General features: G+C 34.4%; 2 protein-coding genes across 2 annotated transcripts; both read left to right on the top strand.

Moving 5' to 3' along the window:
- The first annotated feature begins 386 nt into the window (after positions 1 to 386).
- On the top strand, positions 387 to 2,214 carry LOC116178867 (ELMO domain-containing protein 2-like). Its single transcript, XM_031498498.1, has one exon. It carries the CDS (start codon positions 1,045 to 1,047, stop codon positions 1,978 to 1,980), a length of 936 nt encoding a protein of 311 aa, XP_031354358.1. The 5' UTR covers positions 387 to 1,044; the 3' UTR covers positions 1,981 to 2,214.
- A 9,066-nt stretch (positions 2,215 to 11,280) lies between these two features.
- LOC116179177 (uncharacterized protein K02A2.6-like) lies at positions 11,281 to 16,360 on the top strand. Its single transcript, XM_031498893.1, has 2 exons — positions 11,281 to 12,080; positions 12,204 to 16,360. The coding sequence occupies exons 1-2, from the start codon at positions 11,918 to 11,920 to the stop codon at positions 16,118 to 16,120; spliced, it is 4,080 nt and encodes a 1,359-aa protein (XP_031354753.1). The 5' UTR covers positions 11,281 to 11,917; the 3' UTR covers positions 16,121 to 16,360.
- The last annotated feature ends 142 nt before the right edge of the window (positions 16,361 to 16,502 follow it).

Here is a 16,502-nt window from a genome sequence, read left to right as displayed (position 1 = left end):
AGAGTGCGATGGAAGTCGGCCATTTGCAAAAGCCACTTATGAGTCATTTTTGTTGTGGCTGTTGCAGTGACATAAAAAGAATGGTTAGTTGTTGTGCTTGTGGTTGCTCCAAAACAGAAAAAAATAACACTTTGGGAATTACATTTCATGTGTAAGTATTGATACCAATATTATTTTTATATAGTACATTTAAATTTACAAATTTTTTATCGGAATGTAGTTTGATGTTAGTTAAACAAAAGTCATAGGCGGAGTAGACGCATGGGAGTTTAGATTGTTTTCGTGTAAAATTCTTTATAATTGTATCCTTCTACAACTGTAAGGTAGGTACGCCACTGGAACAGGAAACTACTGTCCGCCATTTGCAAAAGCCATCGCGGTCGCACGTATATTGTTGATATTCTCCTTCCTGGTATTCTTTATTCATTGGTAATTGCGTACAACTTTGCTCTTTTTTTGGTATCTTTTATGGTAAAGGAATTATGATCATAGGGGTCTTCTTAGGTGCTACACCCTGCATTCTAAGCCTTAAAGGAGGTATTAGGCGATAATTGTTTGTCATAGTACAGATTTTCTGCAGGGGTGTTCTGTTCTGTCACTGTGCCAAATAGACCTACGTTTCTATGCCACATCTTTGTTTATTCAATAACCATAGAATATACAATACAATACTCAACGATAGTCTATTGTCTATATTCTGTGGTCTAATCTCATTCCTGATGTGATTGACGTCATTCAAAATCGAATCGAATGTGAATTTCCCACTCTGCACTCTTTCCTTTATTTACATTTTGTTCCATGTCTCCTCAAGTCCACATTGCAATCTTTTTAATTTAACAAAACGTTGTGGAATCTATAATGGTTAATTTTTTGAAAAATTTGCACATCGTATTACTACATAACCTGTGCATTTCTTAAGGCCCTCTTGGTATTCTCCGTTTCGAAGCTAAAAGTAAAGTTTTAGGTTTGTGGACTGTGACTATTCGAACCTAATCAGGGGAATTTCCAAAAATAATCCATGTATGACGGAATGAATAAGTAAATATGTATTCAATATGGATGTACATATCGTATTATATCCGTCCTCTGATTAAATGGTTTTTACGTAAAACAACAGGATTATGTGAACTTCAAAGAATATGTTATGGTGAAAAGCACGGTTCGGTCCGTATAAAAGGTGTGGAAAATTCATTAAACTTGTCGAGATGTCCACAAATCAAGTTGTTAGTTAACCATTTAAATGACGTTTGTGACAATCAAAGGTTTACCGCATCAAATGAAAGGGAAATTTTAGAAGGTGCAACACGTACAGTTTTATGGGTCAAGCAAATAAATCCACAAGTGCATTTACAATTTGTGAAAAGCTTTAGTAGATGTGTCGAACAAATTTGGGGCTATCGCCAGTTAATGACAGAAGTCGAAACGTTACGTACTACATCCTATGATGCAGATAACCTAGATCACGAAAGGAAATTATACGAGCTATGGAATAATTTGAAGCCTGATGAGGTGTTGACTTCAAGAGTTTCCAAACAATGGCAAGATATTGGATTTCAAGGTGATGATCCAAAGACAGACTTTCGTGGAATGGGATTGTTGGGTTTGGAAAATTTATTATTCTTCGCCGAGGAGTTTAAGGGTCCAGCATCGCATGTACTTTCACATTCTTTACACCCTCATTATGGCTACGCATTTGCAATTGTAGGCATAAATATTACCAGCATGGCGTGGTGTTTGCTTAGAGATGGAAATGCAAAGACATATTTTTATAATACGTGTAAGAGTTTACCTAATATTCACCATTTTCATCAATTTTATTGCTATTTATTTTATGAATTTGATCGTTTTTGGATTGAATGCAAACCAAAGAATATAATGGAGTTCTCTGACATACGTACTAAATTTGAGGAAAATATCAGAGCCAGTTTATTAGATCCTCATGGCGTGTTTCGTATTAATGTTTCAGTCGACACTGTGTGACATTAATTTTAAGAGTATCTTCACTTTAAACACTTGCACTGACAAATGAGTAATGACCCATTATTTCACATTTTTATGAAACTACCTACACGTTTAATCTCTCTCTTCTACCACATTGTAACAGAAAAAAGGTATTGTGTGATAATAGCTTTAGTTCTTAATTGTGTTACTTAGGCTTACTGTATTGTATATAACTCGACTTCATTCTTGTAATAATAATCTTTTAAGTATGCAGTGAGACTTTATTATTGTTATTATTATTGTTCCAAGTGTGACATATTTTCATAAAGTTGACTTTGGGTACTATATAATAGGTATTACTACTATAGGTACCTACTTCTAAATCTTTATCAACTTCTCAAAGGTATGTTTACACCTCGGTTTACACACGGAAAAAAGGCTCCCTTTTCAAATAAAACACATTTGGAAAGCGTACATGAAGCAACAATTTTAGAATTCTTTTAACCTGTTAGGGTTAGGTGTTCACACTTGCCCCTTAAGGCTACTCCTACATTGGAAGCGGAGTCGATCTGGCCACCAGATCCGATCCGGCCAGGACAAACCAGTCCAGACTCGGCGCTCTACATTGCAGCTAGGTTTCACCAAAGCTTCCATGCAACTGGAAGTAGAAGAAAATTAGAAAAAACCTTAGAGAAGGAAAGAGTGAGGAGCGATAATGATCGTAAAGTGAAGCCCACATTTGTTTGTTATTTCACCGAAAACTAACCTATAATTTATACCTGTGCAGGTACTTTCGTGTGTTTTTTTGCTATCACTTCCGTGCACTACAATGTACCATTGTCCAAGAATGTTTTTAATCTCACATTTCGAGACTTAAGGATCGTATAATCACGAAAATGGAAATTAAAAAATCTTTGGCTCCGAAAATATGGCCGCCCCATGCTTCAACGCGCAGCATTGCCCTTGATAGGATATTATCAGTCCCCTTTCTTTCATAGGAAAAAACATATATATATATATATATATATATATATATATATATATATGCATCTTTGTTAACTACTGCTTAAACTTTAACAAAATATTTTGTTAATTAACTTTTAGACTCTATTAATCAAACTGCAAGGTTTTTCTTACGTTTCTTACTAAATTTCCGGGGGTTTCACAATCTTAATAATTACGATCATTATTAAACAAACTTTTCACAATTTCAGTATTTTATTTAACGTTATTGTTAACGTTCCTTCCCTACTGTGCTTCAAGTCAAAGCGTTATAATAATAATAATTGACTTTATTCCCATACAAAATGATATAAGTACATGAGCATTCACTACATGAGAGTAAAACAAAAAAAAACAAAAAAAAAAACAAAAATCTTCTTTTTAAGATATCTACAGGAAAAAACAAGAGTAGAAAAGAGAAGAAAGAAGGTGAATTTTTTTTTTTTTTTTTTTTTTTTTTTAACATCAAAAAGAAATTTAATAGGGAAAGGGATTCTCTATGCACTAAGCATACAGCCCTGAGTTAAAGTGTAGCTTTAGTTTTTTTTTTTTTTTTTTTTTTTTTCATTTTGTTCTATTTTCAGCAAACGTGACTTAGTTATGCAAGAATTATTAATATACTGTCCAGAAGTGTCGTTTGAGTCATCATCCACTTTTGAATATTTTTGAATAGATTTTTTGTTAATCTTACATTTTTAAAATTACTCGGTAAAACATTATACAATTTTGGTCCAAGATATAACGGCGATCGTTGAAATAGGGTTTTATTTATTTTTGGCAATTTTTTATATTGCCTGGTCATGCTTCTGGTTGTTACGAGCTGATTTATTCTTTGTGATCCATGACAGTTGCTAATATTAAAAAATTGCCGAAGAACCTTAAACAGATACAAATACTTTAATGGCATAATTTTCTGGTGTATAAAAAGTGGAAGAGATGGTGTCATTCTACTTTTTTGACATATTGATCGTATCGCCATTTTTTGTAGTTTTTCTATAGGAGAACGGATACTATGGGCAGCCGCTCCCCAACAACATACACCTTAACTAATATGGGAATGCATATAAGCATAGTAAATTGTTTTTAACGCATGACAGGTAAGTGATGCTTTTAATATATAAATTTTCCTTGCTATTGAATATAGTCTAGATTTTAGGTAGTTAATATGACTCTTCCATGTTAATTTATTATCCAATATTATACCTAAATATTTCTGTGTTTCTGTATATGATAGTTCAGGACAAGTACATGGTGAAAGTCGGTTACAATACAAATTTATGTCTACAACTAACGTAAGGGGGCCGTGCCTTGGATGTTTCACTTTTCAAATTTAAGCGGGATCTTGTTTAGTTTTGGAGGGAATGGTCACTTTTTCCGGGTGGCCATTTTTAAACGTTGCCGGGTGGACTTTATTTCCGTGTCTTGTAGTGTGTCTAATAAAACAACCTTGTGTGAAGTTAGCATAGAACCTGGGGGGTTAAGTACACTACAGTGTGTCTACTTATATTGACTGTTTTATGTTTAGTAAATGTCTTTCCACATAACGTACAAATAAAGACATATCTGTGAATTAAAAATTAAACAACATGCAAACAGCTGATCGGAACGAATTATTATAATAGGTACAATCAGCAATATTCATTTTTAGTATGTGGAACCCTTACCTCTTCTTTAACTTGTTTGCGTTCTCGCTCATATTATTACTTCGTGTTTGCGTAACACCACACATTTTTTGCGTAGTCAGCAGGAAACATGGTAATACCCATGGTATAATAAAATAATTTACGTCGAACCTATGCGACATTTTGAATTTCCAAAAGGAAATTTTAAATAAGCATCTAAAACTGCAAAACATTGCCCATTTAACCAATTCTCTATCCTTAATAATAACAAAGTTACCCATGCAATCCCAACCGATCTGGGACACACTGTATACGTATATGCGATAGGATATCGAAAAATGTTTGAAAGAAGCGTTTATAGGTGACACTTTAAAACATGTATAGATGCCATTTGTATAAGTAATGACGCAAACTACTTATACCTGCAAAATTAATAGTTACTGAAATCACACATAGAGGCAGGGCAATACCTGCTTGAATCCTTTACCGCGCAACTATTTTTCCTATGCCATGAGCTATCTGGAGTGTTTAAATCTGTGGTAATACAGCGTCTATAATTAATAATTAAAAAGATGCAGGTCGTTGGAGTTTCCCTTTAGAAAAGGCAACCGAGTTAGCTGCCGCTGCAGTTGGGAAGTCAGTTAGTTTTATAAAACAAATTCGCAAAGAATCGGATGAAGCTGGGCCCTCCAAGTTAAAATCTCCTAAGAAAAAACGTCACGTGGAGCCAACAAACAAGATCGATTTTGATGAAGCTGATCAGTGTATTTTACGAAGAACTGTCAAGTGATGATAATGAATGAAAAAAGTTAAAGGTTGTGTGTTAATTTAGTCAATGTGAGTGTTATTAATTTCAATATGATTGTTTCAATAACTGTCCATATTTACACACCAGAAATGCATCAGAATTCAAAATTGTGTTAAAAATCTAACAATTTTAAATGTGTTTACGTTTTTGTAAATCCAAGTATAAATAAATGATTTTATTATACCTGAATCACAATCTCCGTTTTAGACACTCAAATGCGTGCGAAAAAAGGCCTTTAAAACACACGTGCTTTAAAGTTGCTAAGTAACGATACTTCAAGTATGACTTTTGAAACTGTCATCTGGATGAAATAAAAAATCCTCTTAGGTCGCTTTCTGTAAATGCAGAACATTTCTTTGGCTTTTGTACCTATCCTTTGGTTGAAACTTTCACAAACGCGCGTAATTTAGGGTATGCTTCCAAATCTGTTCCACTTTTTAATCGCAGCATTGCTTTAAAGTTTTGAATGAATGCACCAAAATATAGAAGATTTAAATACCTTTGACATTTCCTTCATATATGCTAGCATTATGGATGCATTGAAGACTGTATTCGTAAGTAACTTCCTATTCATCCATGGAAACAAGTTTCATATTCTTTATAATAGGCTTTGCTGGAGTTGGATTTTACACCTACCAACGTTTGTTTAGATTTTACAACAATCGATTTAATGGACGGTGTATTATCTTTTTCAACGGAAATCGTTTAATTCACAAAGACGATGATTTTTATAAGCAAACGTCAAGTGACATTTCCATGGCAATCGTGAAATTGCGAACACCCAGCCCACTTAGTTAGACATGTATTCGAGTATAACGTCAATATGACTTCATTGTATTTCCTATTTTTAAATTATACTGCAGGTATAATAAAAAATACTATAAGATACACGTGTATAATTGATCTTTAAAGCACTTGCAACGTTAAAGGCACTCCGCTTTGCGTCGTGCCCTTAAACTCGTTGCGCGTGCTTTAAGGTTGGAGTCTGCATTTATAACGTTATGGAGATACTGCGTGCCTAATTTTCAGGCGAACCAGTGAACCGAATTTGTTGAAATTTATAGTGTAGTAAACTAATATAATTCTACACAAAATGAACAATTTTGAAAAAAAAATTTCAATTGGTTTGGGAATTACAGTCAAAAAACCGCTTTTTTTCAAAAAAACTTCAATATGTAAGTTTACTCACCTACATTACGCCAATGAAAACCAAAACTTTTTTTGGCGTTTCGTTTTCCTGAAAATTAGGAACGCAAATTCTAATAATTAAAGGTTCACACCTTCACTCTTATCTACATAATAAATTATAACATCGTCCAATGATATGTAAAGTTCATGTGGAGATACATGTTGCACTCGTATTACACAGAAATACCCACCTACTTCCTATATAATATATAAAACACAATTATACTTTATATTCATTTATACCTATGTACTTACCGTTGGTAGGATCCTTATTCTATATTTATGTATCAGGCTATCAATAGAAATGAAAAGACACACTACCGAATTGAAAACCCAAACTTTGTTATAGTATGGCGTTTGATTGAATTAAATCGATTTATTGATTACTTAACAGTTTTTTGCGCATTTTTTTGGAAAGTAATTTTATCCATGGTAGGTATTCTAATGAAAAGTCTCAACGAAAAGAATTGATTTCTACCAAACACCATCCACCTCCCCTTATCGAGATCGGTTACTTCATCGGTACTTTACCTGATTTTCGCAATGTACGTATAATTGCATAAGGTATTCCTAAATGTGATGCAAATACGGAAGGGGCTAATTCTTGGTTTATTTTATGACTAAAAGTTTATATAAACATTCATAGTTCCGCAAACGTTTCGTTACTGATCTACAGGATGTTATAACTTCACCGTACACTTTATAAATTAAACCTGTAATTTGTATATAACACAAGATACAATTTCAAATGCGAACTGTCAAGACTCTAAATAAAATCAAGAGATTATCCAAATAAAGCTAAGGTCATTTTAAAAATTATACATTCATTTGGCTAAGTAGGTGCCTACCGAAAATTGTATTTTTATTTCTCGACAACGGTCGCAAATATGAAAAAATTACAAATTACCAAAAAGTTTCCAAAGAAATCATAAAATCAAATTCTTATGTCGTTCTATGTACCTAACCTGGTCTAGATTATACGATAAATCGAGAACGGAAACAATTCTGTTCTAGATGAGGTTTTCAACAATCGATATTTTATTGTAATTAGAAAGGTATGGTTATCATTTTAAGCATCGAAGGACCATTATAATTTTGTCGTTGCCGTACATACTGCACCATGTAGAATTCTTTAAAATCGATTCTTTACGGTTAATCATTTTTGATCTCCACGTATTTGCGAATAAAACTGTTGGATATTTTTATTACCATATTTAGTTTATCTCAAAGTTAATGTAAAAACCTATTTATTATTGGTGCATAGGTAGATAGGTACCTGCTATCGGTATAGGAACCTCTAACATTATACGATCTTGTAATTTATGAATATATATCTAATGATCGCTTTTTTAGGTACTATACTCTTATTTACACAAACTAATTTTTTACCTAAAGTAGTTCTATATAGGGTGTCTAAAATTGAGTAAGATAATATCTATCTTTGTTATTATTACCCATACTTACAGATTCAGTTAAATTGGCAAAATTGTGTAGTTTTTGATGCGGAGGGATATTTCGATGCGATATTTTGAAAAAAAGTGAAAATCGTTATTTTTTAAAAAGTTCAGATATTTTAGTAACAAAGAGTAAAAGTTGCAAGATTCGATGGGATAAATTCAATGCACGCAGAAAAAATTTTTCAAAATGGCGGTTTTCGAGATATTGTCATCAACTTCATCATTGTAAATGGATGCCGTATTGGATTTTTACTCATAGCATTGAATTTATAACTTATAAATTCAATGCTCATAGTTTGATACATGTTTTTTTTTCTTTCCAACCATATACCGGGTGGTGCCCAGCGCGACGCAGCATAAGGATTTCAATGGTAATTTCTTTATAGTCAATTACTAGCTCCCCTAATTATTTTAGAGCAAAAGTCTAAATATGTTTCTTTTAGAGAAAAAAATACTGCATCTGCTCATACTTTTAGTTATAATTTTCCGTTTTTCAAAAAAATAAACTTTCTATAGAACATACGCACCCAATTTTATTCCATTCAATGCAATTAGTCTAGTCATAATACAAAAATTGACAATTATTTGTTACTTTCACACATTTGCGCATACGCCATTCTGCCCAAAAGCTTTCCAGCTCTTCCTTTTATGTCTAAGAATTTTGTTTGATTCGGATTTCTGATGCCCCAAAAAGTGTGGGGTCATTTTTTACCCCAATGCAATACCTAACTCCCCATATGTATACTTTTACAATGCTTTTACTAACGTGGTGATTATAAAAAACTACAGTTCAGCTTCAGCGCTAAATTTAATATTTAAGTAAGAAAGTCCGTAAATACGTAAACAAAATAAGGTGTCATGAAAGCACTAAGTATTTTGTTATATAAAAATATCAATTCACAAAACTGGAACGAACGTAAAAATAAGAAGGTAGCTACGTAACCTGAAATAAATGCAATTAAAATCTTATCATTTATATACGGATGTAGACGGATTTAATTTCACAAAGTGTGGGCGGCTAAAGATACATGTAAATATGACTCAGATTCTCGAGCAGGTAGTCGTATTAAATGATAAGGCGGAGTCCAAGCGTTTCAGCAAATAATGACGACTTCAATGACATCTGTTAGCTTTATGAAAGAAATAACGGCAAGAGACCCCAGCCTTAAAGACTTGATTATACACTTGTATCTTAATATACTATTAATGTTTCCCCCTGATGTTATGCAACTCATATAGCGCGTGGCCTACTTATTTATATTTACGAAAGAATCAAATTTTGCATCAGAATGTACGGCCTAAATTTCTAGCGTCCTCGGACACGCCCTGTCAGGGACTTTCTGAGCTTGGTGGCACTGTACATCTAAAATAAAAATCGTACATAAAGTAATTGCAACGGAAAACAGTATGCAAAAGCAAAAATTGAACAACAAAAATTAATCCTAATAATAATAACTACATTTTCTTCAAAGTAAGATTTCTAACGAATTCTTTACTGAATTTTTGGAAGTCGGCGGTGGCATTTCAATTTTACTTAACACTAAATTTAAGAGGAAAGATGTTAAATACTCAAACGACCCTTCATATTTTATGGTTGCATGTTGTGGAAGTGTAAAACTATATATATTCTTATATTAATATTCTGCATTTCTGATTAAGGGGGGGGGGGGCGATTCTAACTGATTTCGGCGGTTGAAATTTCAGTAGTTGCGTCCAAATTGCGATCGTAACCATCTATCGGTGTCATCATGAATGACTAATATACGTCAATGAAACTAGATAGACTATATAGAGTGGTTGAAATTACGATTTCAACTTCGAAATAGAAGGGATAGCGACAGTGCGCGCTTTGATTCGGAAAGTCGCGTGGTTTTAGCCTCAATTTTGTGTTTTGGTTGTTTTGTTTTACTTTTACTTCCGTATCTTACAATGGCGGAGACTAAAATCACATCCCAACAAAAAACCTTTTAATTTATTTCATGGAGGACCATTATAAAGTTTAAAATAGTTCAAAATCAGACAGCCAACTTAGCAAAATATAAGAGCAAACTTAAAGAAACATAAACTTCCTATTACACCCTAAAGAGTAGAAATTTGGTGTCATGGCGACGTCGAAATTCTTTTTCGATCGTTGAAATCAGTTAGAATCGGCTGGTCTGACAACGATCAAACCATGATCAAACACTTGCGTCTCTGTTGCACCGTGACTCCCTCAGCAATACGCAACCGCAAGCTCTTGAATTTGAAATTTGAATTTGCTTTAATCCGCCAACGTGCAAGAACTGCAAGCGTTTCTTTCGTTTGTATTACCATTGAATTTATAACTATTATAAATTTTTATAAATACAAAAACCGTTAATATAACTGGTATCTTATTTTCAATCTTATGTTATAATAGCTCGTTGAAAAGAGAATTTAAAAATCTATCAAGTAATCTAAAAATCCAATATGGCGCCCATTTAACTTTAGGAAGTTGGTAAATGTTCCTCAAAAGTGGCCATCTTTGAATTTCTTTTTAACATCAATTCTAAATTAAGCGTATCAAAGACAGTCACTTTTATATAAAACTTTTTTTATATCTCTTATACTTTCGATGATATAAGACATTCAAGGAAATGACCAATTTTAGTTTTTTTGAATTTACGTCGAACCTATGCGACATTTTGAATTTCCATAAGGAAATTTTAAATAAGCATCCAAAACTGCAAAACATTGCCCATTTAACCAATTCTCTATCTTTAATAATAACAAAGTTACCCATGCAATCCCACCCGGTTTGGGACACACTGTATAATAAATGAAATTTCATACGTGTGTATTTCTCCAACGTTGTATAAAAATGGCAAATGCGGGTATTTGTTTGTGAATATTAGCAGTGTGGCAATTCATAAATAACAACCCCTAATTTAAAACTATACGGATAAGAAAGGTGTCGTAGATGCGGGTGAAAAATTTAGATATTTTCACCTTTATTTGGTCCCTGCAGTATATAAATGTCAATTAACTTTAACACTTTAGGAATTGTGGTTAAAAAAAAGAGAAACAAGTGCGCTGTTGCGGTCACTTTTTAAGAAAGTTTGTACTTACGAATTTTAATACAAGTTTTAAAAACTTGCCTCAAAGTTGGTCATTCTTTGCTCCCAAAATAATCTACCTTTAGTTTTAGTGTAATATGTATATGTTTCCTTCATTTTGGGTTTATATCTTAATGTATACATACCTATACGTCTGAAGCCAAAAATTTAAAAAAACCCTGACCTGAAAAATTAGTACAAATAATGGTTTTCACATATTAATGCTCAAATTTACGATTTTTAAGTGATAGTCGAAAATCGTGGTTCAAACTGTCGTATATAAATTCGGCATGATCTTAAGCTAATTAACCCAAAAATGTTTAAGTTGATAGCCCTTCACAAAAAAAGTAGCTAGGAAGTTAAATAAGTTAAAATCAACTTTGAGTTACAACGCTGTTACTAAAAGGACTATAGAAACAAACGACTCACGGCATTGATTTCTACATTGAAAAGTGCCTAAATAATGCTAAAGCCATTTTGTTCTAGCTTCAAAAATACAGGAGTTACAGCAAATAGAAGGAATCCGCCATTTTTCAGTTTTTTTCTATAGTGAAAAAAACAAAAGACGGCAGCTTATTTCTGGCAATGGTAATGGAATAAGCATGAAAAAGGAGGTCCCTGTAGTGTCCCAGCTTTAGATAGACAAAGAGTGTGGACTCAGCTTTAGAACGGGAACGGTAATGGCCGACAATAAAGAGTGACTGTCTTTTTATTTTAGATTCCACACGATTGCTTGAATTAACAGGATGTAACAAACATCACATTTTGGCGACGAGAATTAATAACATTTGTATACGTTTTTCCTGTGTGAGATGAGAATCCATAATGGAGTTCCTAACAGCACCAGTCCCAATTTTTAACATGCAAGATGATGCAAGCAGCATGGGCAGCCGGTGGGAAAAATGGTTGAACAGATTCGAGAACTATTTGTTAGCAGCCGGGATCGATAATGAGGAAAGGCAGAAGGCAATGTTGTTGCATTACGCAGGTGAGCAAGTGCATGATTTATTCCTAACACTCCCAGATATAACCGTAAATCCTACCGAAACTCCAGCTCCTTCAGCATACCTTGTAGCAAAACGCAAACTAAACAAATATTTTCACCCTAAAGTAAACAGAGAATTCGAAATATTTAATTTTCGGCAATGTAAACAAGAGGAAAACGAGGTTATTGATACATTCTACACAAGATTGTTAAAATTATCAAAAACCTGTAGTTTCACCAACACCAACGAAGAAATAAAATCACAAATAATCATGAAGACGAAGTACACTCAACTTAGAAAATATGGTCTAACCGAACAACCAAGTCTAGACGATTTGTTAGCGAGAGGTCGAACAATCGAAGCAACAAGAAAACAATTAGCAGCCATCGAAGATGAACACAAACAAATAGAAAAATGCAATCGCATGCACCAAAATAAAAACAGAAGCAACACGAGTCAGAAAAACAGAAATCCGGATCAAAACAGAGATCATCAGATACAATCAAAATGTAAGAACTGTGGAGGAACCTGGCACACAAACGGAAGACAAAGTTGCCCAGCATACCAGCTTAATTGTAGGTCTTGTGGGAAAATAGGGCATTTCGCAAAAGTTTGCATGTCAAAAGGAAACCAAAGACCACAACACAACACGAGAAACTCAAGAACACACACTCAAAGAGCAAGAGTGAATTTCAATGAAACCCAAAACCAAGAAGAGTTCAACAGTGACCACTCAGAGACATCATTCCAGATCACAACAATACAAAAGGTAAATAAAGTCAATCTTCCGACAACGCAAGTAAAGCTAAATGGTACATCGGTTGATTTCATCATTGACACGGGATCTTCTATCAACTTAATCAATGCCGAAACTTACAAAAACTTAGGCATACACAAATTGTTACCAGATAATACAACCATCCTGCCATACAACACAATGAAGCGACTTGAACTTGTAGGAAAATTCAAGGGTAAATTCGTACACAACAAAAGCGAAACAGAAGCAGATGTATATGTAGTTCAAGGAGATGGAGAAGCATTACTCAGTTATGAGACATCTGTGAAGCTGAACCTCATACACGTTTCACTTAATAACAAAACAATCTCGGAAATCAGTTTGAGCGAATACCCAAACCTAACCAAAGGTATAGGAAACCTTAAACATGTAAAAGTGATGCTACACATCGATGAAACTATAACACCCGTAGCTCACAAACACAGGAGGATTCCCATACATTTAAGGAAAGCCGTCGAAGCAGAGCTTAAACGTCTGGAACAACAAGATATAATTGAAAAGGCAACAGGTCCCACACCATGGGTATCTCCGATCGTAATAATACCCAGGACTAGCAACCCAAACCAAATCAGGCTGTGCGTAGACATGCGTGAAGCAAACAAGGCGATCAAACGAGAACGACATCCAACACCAACTATAGATGACATACTATCGGAGCTAAACGGAGCAACAACATTTTCCAAGATTGACCTAAAAGATGGGTATCACCAACTAACACTTCACGAAAATTCAAGATACATCACAGTCTTCTCAACACATGCAGGACTGTACCGATATAAACGTTTAAGCTTCGGAATCAACTCTGCAGCTGAAATCTTCCAAAATATAATACGTCAGACCCTTATCAACATTCAAGGAGTTATAAATGTCAGTGACGACATATTGATATATGGAAAATCAAAGGAAAAACATGATCAAGCATTACGAATAGTACTAGAACGTCTAAATGCGAACAATTTAACTATTAATTTGCGGAAATGTGTTCTGAACAAGGACAAAATAAAATTCTTTGGTTACGTATTTTCGAAAGATGGCGTACATCCAGACCCTGAAAAGATAAAATCCGTTGTAAACTTAGAAACCCCTACGAATGTACACGAAGTTCGTAGTTTATTAGGAATTCTAAATTACGTAGGAAAATTTCTACCTAATTTGGCAACAAACACACAAGTGCTAAGAGAATTAACAAATAAGAGAAAAAAGTGGGAGTGGAGCGATGCACATGAAAAAGCCTTCAAATTTTTAAAGAAGCAACTAAGTAATGCACAAAAATTAGCCTATTTTGATGTTAACAAAAATACTCACCTTTATGTAGATGCAGGACCAATAGGACTTGGAGCGATATTATCGCAAGAAGCAAACAACAAAACTGAAATAATAGCTTATGCAAGTCGGACGTTAACACAAGTAGAACAGCGCTATAGTCAGATAGAGAAGGAAACTCTAGCAGCAACATGGGCAATACAGCATTTTCACATCTATCTATATGGAACAACATTTACTCTACACACTGACCATAAACCCCTTCTCAGCATTCTAAGTAATCCACAATCATCTCCAAGCGCAAGAATTGAACGTTTGTGCCTAAGGACGCAGCCCTATCAATTCAAAATAGTACACCAACCTGGAGTATCAAACCCATCAGATTATTTATCGAGACATCCTACCACAGACGAAGGGATAAACAAAAATGACAAAATAGAAGAATATGTCTACTTCATTGCACAAAACAGTATGCCGAAAACAATGACTGTCGAAGAAGTTAGGCAAAAAACCCAAGAAGATGCACTTTTGAACAAATTAAAAGAAGCGCTACAGAATAACGACTACAAACTATGGGAAAACCCACAACTAAAACCGTACAAATCTATAAAAGAAGAATTAACAATTTACCAAGGAGTAGTACTAAGAAAAAATCGAATCTTAATTCCAACATCCATGCAAGAAAGAGTTATACAACTGGCACATAAAGGACATCTAGGAATTGTAAAAACAAAACAGTTGTTACGCACTAAAGTATGGTTTGCCAACATGAACGAAATGGTTGACAAATATGTCAAAAGCTGCCATGCTTGCCAAGCGGTAACACCTTTCAAACAAAGAAATCCACTTGAGACAACTGAAATGGCTAGTCACGCATTTGGAAGCGTTGATGTTGACTACGCAGGACCATTTCCAAATGGTAAATATGCTTTCTTACTAATAGATGAATATAGTCGATTCCCAATTGTTGAAATAATTCCATCAACAAATTTCAAACATTTGAAAGCAATTTTGGACAAAACTTTCGCCATATTTGGAATCCGGCAGAAACTCAAATCAGATAATGGACCCCCATTCAACGGGAAAGAGTTGAAAAGTTACTTAAGTTCAATGCACATAAAGCATCACCCGATAACACCGTATTGGCCAGAAGCAAATGGAGTAGCCGAAAGATTTGTCAAAACACTCAAAAAGTCTCTCCTATGCGCATTCTTGGAAACACATGACATGGAAGCTCAATTGCAAGAATTTTTGATCAACTACAGAAGCTCACCACATCAAACAACAGAGAAATCACCATACGAACTCATTTTCAACAGAGAAGTCAATACATTCTTACCATCTATAATACAAACCGGAAACTCAAACTACAATCCGTCAATTGAACATACAAAGAGGGAAACACGAAACAATAAAGCAAACATAAAACGTAGAACAAAGCCACACACTTTTACATTAGGAGATAAAGTTCTATGTAAACAAATTAAACACAACTCACTAACACCGTATTATGACCCCTATCCATGGAAAATAACCAGAATCACAGGTGCTCAAATCGAGGGAGAAAGAGAAGGAAGGAAGATAATCAGAAATTCATCTTTCTTTAAATCATTCATACCAAGAACAAATCCTTCAAACCCTAATAGTCCTTCTTTAATCACTTCACCCAATCCCAATGAATCAGACACTCTCACAAACACAAGCCTAACAAAAACTACAAAAATATATGAGACGCCACCAAATGGAACCATCCAGGAGCAAGAGACCAGTGAAAATTCAATGTCAACCGGAACAATGAGAACCAGACCATCCATAGCCCCAAGTAATCGGACTCCAACACCAATCGTGACACCATCGACATCAGGTCATGAAGCCCAAGACATTCGACACCCCGAAGCAAGCCCACCATCGTTTTCTAACAGACCCAAGCGGCAAACAAAGACTCCCGGACACTTTAAAGACTATGTAGTGACTAAATATTAATCGAACACTCTTATGTCCTTAGTTCAGTAACATGTTAATTAGTTATAACATTTTAAGTTGTATTTTGAATGTTTTAATGTTATCACATAATTAGAACTTGGGAGGAATGTAGTGTCCCAGCTTTAGATAGACAAAGAGTGTGGACTCAGCTTTAGAACGGGAACGGTAATGGCCGACAATAAAGAGTGACTGTCTTTTTATTTTAGATTCCACACGATTGCTTGAATTAACAGGATGTAACAAACATCACAGTCCCTAGTACTTACTTCAACCGTTTTCGTTTATCATGCGCTAATATAAGAAAGTTACTCATTTAATCCCATCGAAATTGGATCACACTGTACTCCTAACTTGCGTCTTGCTTGCCAGTTGCATTTTTATC

Source organism: Photinus pyralis, unplaced genomic scaffold (genome assembly GCF_008802855.1).
Source record: "Photinus pyralis isolate 1611_PpyrPB1 unplaced genomic scaffold, Ppyr1.3 Ppyr1.4_LG8, whole genome shotgun sequence".
In the NCBI taxonomy this organism is placed as follows: Eukaryota; Metazoa; Arthropoda; class Insecta; order Coleoptera; family Lampyridae; genus Photinus; species Photinus pyralis.
The sequence above is the reverse complement of the archived record's forward strand: the minus strand, read 5'-3'. Positions and strand labels throughout refer to the sequence as shown.